At 36.7% G+C, this 10248-nt stretch overlaps 2 protein-coding genes across 2 annotated transcripts; one reads left to right on the top strand and one right to left on the bottom strand.

The window, feature by feature from the left end:
- The first annotated feature begins 810 nt into the window (after window positions 1-810).
- LOC140522038 (olfactory receptor 9G4-like) lies at window positions 811-1755 on the top strand. Its single transcript, XM_072637094.1, has one exon. The coding sequence runs from the start codon at window positions 811-813 to the stop codon at window positions 1753-1755; it is 945 nt and encodes a 314-aa protein (XP_072493195.1).
- Window positions 1756-5448: 3693 nt separating this feature from the next.
- On the bottom strand, window positions 5449-6520 carry LOC140523266 (olfactory receptor 9G19-like). The gene has a single exon (XM_072638218.1). It carries the CDS (start codon window positions 6518-6520, stop codon window positions 5594-5596), a length of 927 nt encoding a protein of 308 aa, XP_072494319.1. The 3' UTR covers window positions 5449-5593.
- Window positions 6521-10248: the final 3728 nt, after the last annotated feature.

The raw sequence follows: 10248 nt of genomic DNA on the forward strand, positions 1-10248 counted from the left end.
AGAAAAGGGAGACAGCTTTCAAAACAATGTGTAGTATTTACTATGTGTGTGCTCGTCCTCTGTTGCAGAGGCTTTCTTGAAATACAAATATATTTCTGTATATCTTGAATCATCTCTCACATTCTGCCTGGCACATGCTTTTCCTTTTTTGTATTGTTTCGGTATTTAAGTTTGCTTTTTCTTTTCTTATTCCGTATTTAAGATTTTTACAATAACCAAAAATAAGAAAGGAAATGAAAATAACTTTAAGGGCCTTTCCAGCTTCTTAACTACAATCCTATGATGTACAAAATGAGAAAGCATGAATAGTTGATCCTCAAGCTCCTGCATCACTCTCACATTCTGTGTTACACTCTAAAGCCTTTTTTAATTTAGATGCTATATACTCTATACCTAGATGTAATAGTCTGTGTTCTATATTCTAAGGTCCCTTCAAGTTCTGACCAGTATGTCCAGGTTCCTTCTCCTTGAAATGATGGGAAAACCCTACATAGGTAGCATGTACAGACTTCTTTAAGATTTCCAGAGCATTTTAAATACATTATCTCGTCGGAGTCACACAATCCTGGGATATGAGTGCTTTTTACAAATGAAGAAGCTGAGGGACATAGATGTCAAGTGAGGTGACCAGAGTCAAACAGATGATAAGCATCTGAGGCAGAATATGAACTCAAGTCTTCATGGCTCCTGGTATAAGCTCTATCCTCTGTTCCCCCATCTGCCCCCTAGGAGGACTCCAGATCTAAATCACATGAACTAATAAATTCTACATCTCTCATGTTTCTTCAGTTCTCTCAGGTTGGCACCACTATGTCTGTGGAAGTGGGGAATCGGACCACCTTGACTGAATTCATCTTAATTGGCTTCTCAGCTGATCCCCATATGCAACTGGTCTACTTCGGAGCTTTTTTGGTTCTCTATTTGGTAACACTGGCAGGGAACATGACTCTAATTATCTTAATCAGGATTGACTCCCGTTTGCATACCCCAATGTATTTTTTCGCTGGGAGTCTGTCATTATTAGATTTCTGGTATGTATCTGTGTACACCCCCAAAATCCTGGCCACCTGTATATCAGAGGACAAGCGTATATCCTTAGCAGGCTGTGGTGCCCAATTTTTCTTCTCTGCTGCTGTGGCTTACATTGAGTGTTACCTCCTTGCTGCTATGGCCTATGACCGTTATGCAGCAATGTGTAACCCCCTTCTCTATTCAGCTGCCATGTCCAGGTCTGTCTGTGTTGGGTTGGTTGCTGGGTCCTATGTAGGTGGTTTCTTAAATGTCATAGCCCACACTGCTAACACATTTCGCTTGAAATTTTGTGGGAGAAATATCATTGACCACTTTTTCTGTGATGCACCACCCTTGGTAAAGATGTCCTGCACTGATACTAAGGTCTATGAGAAAGTGCTTCTGGGAATGGTTGGTTTCACAGTTTTCTCTAGCATACTAGTCATTCTGATAGCCTACTTCAATATTCTCCTGGCCATCCTTAGGATCCGTTCAGCCTCAGGAAGACAGAAGGCTTTCTCCACCTGTGCCTCCCACATGATCTCTGTCATGCTCTTCTATGGGTCCATACTCTTCATGTACTCAAGACCCAGCTCCACTTATTCCCTGGAGAAGGACAAGTTGGCTGCCCTGTTCTACACAGTGGTGAATCCCTTACTGAATCCCATAATCTATAGCTTCAGGAACAAGGATGTGAAAGAGGCCTTCAGAAAAGCAATAAAAAGTATCAAAATGCTAAGATGATTTTAATTTACAGCTAAGATATTTTTATCACCCTTCTAAAAATAGAGGACAAATCAATCATGTGTTTTCTCATTGCATTCTTACTGAAATTTATTCAAAGATGACACGTCATTACATTGATTTAGAAAATGGTTGCAAAAGGGAAAGAGATAGCAAAGTTTCAAGAAAAGAATCATTTACTAGAAGACAAGAGAATGGAGCTCTCCTCTGTACATTACCATCTGTTCCCTGGATAATCTTGGACAGGGAACATAACTTTTTAAACCTCAGTTTCCTTATCTATAAAGTGCGATTTTGAAATAAATTCTGAAGTCCTGATATATTCCAAAACATATTATTCAAATTCGATTCTATTCAAAAAGTATTTATTTAAGCAGTAATAAGATTTTGAAATACCATAGAGTTTGGAAGTTTTCTTTTCTTGATCTTTTCTTCTTTTGCACATATGCATAAATCTATGAGCACCCTGAACTTCATAGTAGGCAAGGTAAAATTGAGTTATGGTAGATTGTATCCAGTTATTCACATGAAGGTTGATCTTTCTGTCCATGTAACCCTGAGAGGTAACTTAACCTCTGAATGCTCTTGGAAAATCTGTAAGATTATAAATTGTGGGGAGAAAGGTTGCTTGTAATGGTGGAGGAATGAATTTATCTCTAAAAGATCATAGTCTCCCACTGCATCCTGTGCCACCACCAGTTGTCCTGATCTATAGTTCTGCCTATGGATATATCTGGTCACTGGATCCAGATTGCTCTGGAGGAAGAAGTGGGGCTGGTGAATTTGAACAGCCCTCCCTGCATTACATGCAACTTAATTGCAACTCATGACATCATCTTTCTGATATCATGGTCTTCTTTGAGACCAAAAGAGAAATAATACTGAGAAAATTCCCTCAAGAAGTACTCTAAAAATTACATTCAATTTCCAATCCTCATTCTGATCACATAAAATTAAAATGTACATTGATGTAATGGGTTAAAATTAGCTCACACATATTTTCATTTTATTTTAATACCAAAATAAAAGTCAGCCCAATAAAGATTTTTCAAAAAAAAAGTTAGGAAATTTTCATACTTCTAATTGTAAATCATTCATACAATGCTGAGCTCTCAATGGAAATAATTTCCTTTTTGCTCCAATATAGAAAGCTGTCAGGATTGATCCAATTTCCTAATAAAACTGAATGTCATCATAGTATGAATAAAGAATAAAAGTCTGTGTCCCCACTCTTTCTACAATAATATGAGGCTTATTCATGTCTAAAGTTTCCATTGTTTAAAAAAATATCAGAGTATATTCTGATCTATTCTGAGGCTCCAACCCCTGTGCAGATAGCGAAAGAGAAGCAGAGAAGGTGTTCTTTTGGAAGGACAAGGGTCCATTGTGATTTTACCAACTGAAGAAGATGTCTAAGCCATTATAGAAACATTGACCTCATGATAAAGTTTTTTCCAAGAATAATGTCACACATAAGGTTGAATATAACACTTGATTGATGAAAATCATCTTTCATGTTATTGAGAATACATACATTTTGTTTGAGGAAAATGAGATTTCTGTTGTCTATTTAGGTCTTGCATCTAAACGATTGAATTTTAAAGCTGTATTTCACATATTAACATAGTTTCATAAGGGCACCAGATATTTACCTACAAATTAAATTGCTGAAACTCTATCATCTCCATTTCATAAAAAACAAAGAGATGCCATTTCCAATTTTTTAATTAAATTATGTCTTTTCTTTTCAGTGTTCTACGAATACATGTATCTTAGATTTTTTCCATTCCTCCCTCTTTCCCCCCTCCCTCTCCACTTCCTCCCTGAGATGGCATGAAATTTTGTATAGATTCTACGCATACATTCCTATTAAATACATTTTCATGTTAGTCATGTTGCATAGAATAATTAAAATGAATGGGAGAAATCATAAAACAAAACAAAAGGGAATATATAAGAAATGGTGTGCTTCATTCTGCATTCAAATTCCATAATTCTTTCTCTGGATATGGCAGGCATTTTGACTCCACTCCATTGGGATTTTTTAAAGTCTTTGCATTGCAATGAAGTACTAAGTCTACCAGAAAAATTTCTCAAATGCCGGGGTTGTTGCTGTGTACAAAGTTCTCCTGCCTCTGCTCCTTTCTCTCAGCAGCAGATCATATAAGTCTTTCCAGGCCTCTCTGAAGTCTTCTTATCATTTTTTATAGCACAATAGTATTTCATTACATTCATATTCCACAATTTATTCAGTCATTCCTCAATTGGGCATCCCCAAAATGGCATCCCATTGATTTCTAGGTTTTGGCCACCACAAAGTGAGCTGTCATAAAAATTTTTGTACATGTGGAACCCTTTCTCATATTTATGATCTCTTAGGGATACAATCCTAGAAGCGGTATTGCTGGGTCAAAGGGTATGCACATTATTTAGCCCTTTGAGCATAATTCCAAATTGTTCTCCAGAATGATTGGATCAGTTCACAGATCCACCAAAAATGAATTCCAACTCTCCCACATCTTCTCCAACAATTATCATCTTCCTGTTTTGTCATGATAGTCAATCTGATAAATGTGATGTAGTATCTCAGAGTTAAATGGCATTAAATATAAATTGTAAAAAAAATATAGAAAGATTTACATAAAGGATCTGTAATATTTCAGGATTATTACATGACAGATGATGACAACACATATACTACTCTGTCGATGACCTGGAGAAGGAAATGTCAAACCACCCTTGTATCTATAAAAAGATAAACTTAAACGGGACCGGAAAGAGTATGAATGACACAACTCAAGAAAAACAAAAAGATAAATATTAAAGTGTTGCTTTAGATTGATCAAGTGAATTTTGTAAAGAATATCAATCAATTTCCTGAAAAACGGTGGCTCTTTATCATCAAAACACAAAATAAATTCCTTTGTTTGGCATTTAAAGCCCTCCAAAATGGGACCCTTTTCTACTTTTTAATTCTTTTTATATGTTGCTCTCCTCCACATACTTAAATTTTCTGATAGACCAGATTTACCTCTGATTTTTTCACTCTATTTTCTCCTTGTGTTTATGTGCTAATTTTCCCTTTTGCCTAGAATACTTTTCCTCCTCCTCCTCATTTCCTAGTTTCCCTGCTATCCTTCAAGATTTGGTTGAAATCTCAACATCTACAAAATGGCATTCCCCCAAGCTGCTAATGCCTTCCCCACTAAGGTTGCTCTCCTTATACTATGTATATAAGTACTTATTGTATTACACCTATTATTACATATTATACCGCTTATTTTACATTATACCTATTATCATATACATATATGTTCAAGGGTTTTCACTGCAAATAAAATGTGATCTCTTTTAGGACTGGGTGTATTTTTATATTTTTTCATATCATCAGCAAGAAGTACCTGAGGCACACTATAAAACATTAATAAATAACCATTTGCTGAAGGAATGAATGACTGTTTGAAATACACGTAGCCTATTTTCACGCATTGCCTGAAATGGGATTTGAGCACAGATCTCCCTGATTATAAACATAGAACAAAAGTTATTATAACCAACAATTACCTGTACTAACAATTAATCATTCCAAAGCGCTTGAATGGACAATCACATTTTTCTTCAAACATGAATCCCAATTTATTGGCTAGACCAAGGACGGTTAGGATACGAATATTTAAGTCTATTTAAGGCTCATCTCTTATTGGACAATTTGCTGCATAAAAAAGAAGGCTATATAACTGTTAATAGCAAACATTTGACAGAACTGTGAATGTTAGATGGCAGTCACATCAAATATATGTTTGATTTTGGTGGAGCAAAAACAATGTTTTCTTCAAACTCAGGAAGTTATTTTGAAGAGTTTCTTCAGGGCTTCTTTCACATCCGTGTTCCTTAGGCTATAGATCATAGGGTTTAACATGGGGAAGAGCACAGTGTAAAATGTGGAGATAATTTTGTCCCTCTCCAGGGCATAGCTGGAACTTGGGCGAGAATAAATATAGAGGAAAGAGCCAAAGTATAAAGTAACAGAAATCAAGTGAGAAGAACAGGTAGAAAAGGCTTTGAGTCGACCTTGCACAGAGCGGATCCTCAAGATGGAAGCAATGATGAAAAGGTACGAGGCCAGAATTAATAGAGTAGGAGTGATGACATTGGCGGCCAAGAGGAAATAGAGCACCTCCTGGTAACTCTCCTTTACATTACATGCTAGCTTCACCAATGGTGGGACATCACAGAAGAAGTCATCAATGATATTATCCCCACAGAAATTCAGGGTGAATGTATTGCTAGTAAGTATGGTAGCATTAACAAAACCACCAATGTAGGAAATGCCAACCAGACATACACATAACCATCTGGACATGGCCTGAGCATAGAGCAATGGATTGGAGATGGCTATGTAACGGTCATATGCCATTGCAGCCAATAAATAACATTCACTATATGCTAGTCCAGCTGAGAAGAAAAACTGAGACACGCATCCGGCAAAGGAGATGCTGTTGTCTGCAGAGACACAGGTCATCATAATTTTGGGTATATAAACAGAAGAATACCAGAGATCCAGAAAAGACAGATTCCCAACGAAGAAATACATAGGGGTGTGCAGCCGGGTGTGTGTAAAGATTAAGACTATCAAAGTGATATTCCCCACCAAAGTAAAAAAGTATACCATGAGGAAAAGGACAAAAAGGATCAGTTGCATCATAGGATCCTGGGTGAAACCTAGTAGGATGAACTGAGATACAGTATGGTTGTTTTTCTCCATACCTGCAGAGGGTTTCATCTAACATGGAGAAGTGGATCAGAAGCACCATTTTCTGTAGCTGGATAAAATAAATGAGAAACCAATATAGCATTATTGGTTAAACTCTACAATCAAGAGAAAGCAACATTTACCTATCACCTAATCTTGTTGATTTCTGTTTCTCATTTGGTTAAATCTCAATAACATCAACAATTCGGAATTTGGAATAGTTATTTCATTAGAGGTAGTCTTTGGTCCTCAAAGTGTGTAAAGAGAGATGAAGTTATGGTGATTTCTACCTGGCTGAAAATGTTTCAGGTGCATACCATGTTGCTGACTTCATGACTGCCATATAAACACTAGCCCAGCTAACTTCAAAGAGGCTCATTACCTGGCAGCCTGAAGAGTAAAGGATATTTTAGCCACAATCATCTTCAAGAAATATCTACTACCAAGAAATTGAAAGGTGTTCTATGAAATGGTGGAAAAATTATTTACAGCAGTGAAATCTCCACAAAGTGTGGAAGTATTGAATAGAGATTATCATTTTAATTATGAGTAATTTCAGCCTTACAACATAAAGCTATTCTTGCTTATGATTAGTGGGATCTCCATTTAACCTAATCAAACAAGAAATTATGGAGCCATTGCTTCGTCACTGAGTTCAACCCCTTTATTTTTCAGATAAGTAAACTGAAACTCAGGAAGTAGATGCTATTTATCCAAGGTCACCTGGCTCCAAATTCAGTTCTCATTCCATCAAACCACAATGGCTTATATCTTTTGGTCTCTTTTATGTTATCATGAAGCATATATGTGTTTTTGTAAATGTCAAGAATAACAATATCTCAGAATCTGAGAGTGTGACTTCATAATTCATCATCAGTGCAACTCAGTACTGAAAAGAATTCTCACTACCACCAATCTAAGAAGTGTTTTTCTAGCTTGATGACTTCCAAAATCAAATAATATGTTTCATTATTTGAAATCATAGTGCACATTTTTCATTGTGCTTAGCAGTGAAATGAAAGGGGCAAGTTCATCAAAGATCTCTTACTTTGCATTCTATAATATAGGCAAGTAGCTCATTTCTTTTGCCTCCCCACTAATTGAAAATAATTCAGACTAATGAAATTGTGCCCGATCATGCTCATCTTCATCCTCCTCCTCCTCCTCATCATCATCATTATAAACAACCACGTTGCTATAATGATTGGAATATTATGTTGGTAGGGTAGATAAGTGATGGAGTGTATAGAATACGAGGCCTGAAATCAGGAAGACTCATCTTCCAGAGTTCAAATCCGACCTCAGACACTTATAAGGCATTTAACTCTTTTTGCCTTGGTTTCATCATCTGTAAAATGAGCTGGAGATGGACGTGGCAAACCACTCCATTATATCTGTTATGACATCCCTAAATCGTGTCTGAAAGAGGCAGACATAACCGAAAAACAACTGAATAAGAACACTGTACTTGTACTCAATCAGACATTCCATGTGTGATACTAATAATGACCCCCTTTGGAAAGTCACATAACACATACACACACAGACACACACACACATAATATAGAGAAACATACATAGATAGATAGGTCTATATCTCTATCTATCTATGTGTGTGTGAAGCAGGAAATTTCATTGTGCTTATCTATTCTCCCATGTACCTTTAATACTCCTGTTCCTCACCTCTCACTCTGTTTCCGTGACTTCTTTCACTCCAAATATCAGCTTCGAAGGAAGCTTTTCTTCTTCCCCTCTAACTTCCAATATCTTCTCCTCTCAGCTTATCTTCTATTCATTCTGTATAGAACTTGTGTTTAGCAAGTCATTTCAACATTTTCCCCACTAGATTTTGAGCACCTTCAAGACAGGATCTTCGTCTTTTTAGCCCCAACATTTACCACAACAACTAAAATTCTAGAAACTTAATTCCATATCTGGATGGGCAGAGGGGATTCTCATTCCAGGAGTTCCACATGTTACTGCTATCCTTCAATTATTCTCAATCATTACAGATCTTCCCAAATAAAGCTTTATTTTTTACTTAGGTGATTTCATTTTCTTCTCACAACCTCCAAAAGGGAAGTTGTGATTTTATATGCACACCTTTATGGTACTTTGGGTACAAAGCACATGGTACTTTGGGGGAAGAAAAGGCATTTACTTAGCCTTTTCATTCATACTTTTAACAGGCATGACGATGTTCTGACAAAAATGTGTCAGACAATAGTTCATAAGCCCTAAGTTCAAATTCCACTTCAGACATTTATCAGCTACGTGAATTTGGGGAAGTGACTTATCCTCTATCTATGTCTCAGTCTCCTCATTTGTAAATGAGAGTTCAGTTAAGACCCTTGAAAAGCCCTGCAAACTCATTTGCAGATCTAATTCTCTGATATGATGATTTTATAAATATGTGACAAGGTTTAATTAAGGCGATTCAAACAAGCAAACAAAGAGCAACTGGCTACTGGAAGTTCTGGACAACGGAACACAAGCAAGATGTGACACTGCTGTGACCCAACTATAAGGTTTTGCCCTTTGACAAATGAAATTACAAAAGCAACGAGCAGATAGCCTGTACTGTCACTGGGCAATGAATCAGACTTTGACCTATGAAGAAGCTGATAAATGAAGCCTTCGTGTGACTAAGGTGTAGAGTTCATACTGGTAACTGGAGGCGCCTCTCTTCTGATAGTTTATCAAGTTCCTTAGAAATGTGGACTAGTCGCTCTCTAAGTGATACAAGGGATTATGGAGGCATGACTCCCTGTGTTTTCTCAAGGAAAATATAACATAATAAGGACACTATTCAAAATCATTCACCCACTCTACCCTGTTACCGTTCAGTCACTTCAGTCATGTTCAATTCTTTGTGATCCCTTTGTGGGATTTTCTTGGCAACGATACAAGACTGGCTTGCCATTCTCTTATCCACTCATTTCACAGATGAGAACACTGAGGCAAATAGGGTTAAATGACTTACTCAGGATCATACGGTAAGTGTCTGAGCCATAATCAGAATTCAGGTCTTCCTGATTCCAGGCCAAGCACTGTGCCACCTAGCTGCCACCTTAATTCACATATGTTTAAAGCTCAGGATAATTCCCATAAACAATGAATTATAAAATGTTTTACACACACACACTTCTATGTTCTTCTCAATGACTGTATGAGATAGATAACAAATATTTTTAATGCTGATCAGCATATGAGGAAAATGAGACACATAAAATTGAAGTGACTTACCTGGTTTCACGTAGTAGGCACCATGTATATTTCCAGTTGTATAGAAGAAAAAAGTTCTGTGTGTGGAGACATGAGATGGGGTTCGAATCCCAACTCAATTATCTTAGTTCCCCTGGTGACCTTTGACAAGTCACTTAACCTCTGTTAATCATTTCTCTCATCTGCAAAGATCTCATATATCCTTTATGGCTCAAATATAGATCTCTTATCTGATGGTTACTGTAATGTTCTTATAAAATGTTTTCCAGCCTCAGTTTTTCCTCTTTCAAATACACCATTCTTTTTCAACTTTATATTTAGTAAAAATCTATTTTGCCTTCTTCTTACCTTGTAATAAACAGGAAAGCAAAAGAATATTCTATGAGTTTTTTAAAATTGTTTTTCAGTTGTATCTAACTGAACTCCTTTTGGATTTTTTGGGCAAAGATAGTGGAACAGATTGACATTTCATTCTCCAACTCATGTTACATATGGGGAAACTGAGGCAAACATGG

Source organism: Notamacropus eugenii, chromosome 2 (assembly GCF_028372415.1).
Source record: "Notamacropus eugenii isolate mMacEug1 chromosome 2, mMacEug1.pri_v2, whole genome shotgun sequence".
NCBI lineage: Eukaryota > Metazoa > Chordata > Mammalia > Diprotodontia > Macropodidae > Notamacropus > Notamacropus eugenii.

Bases quoted from the DNA above. Each gene is read 5' to 3' on its own strand.
- LOC140523266 (XM_072638218.1), bottom strand. From the start codon at position 6,520: ATGGAGAAAAACAACCATACTGTATCTCAGTTCATCCTACTAGGTTTC.
- LOC140522038 (XM_072637094.1), top strand. From the start codon at position 811: ATGTCTGTGGAAGTGGGGAATCGGACCACCTTGACTGAATTCATCTTA.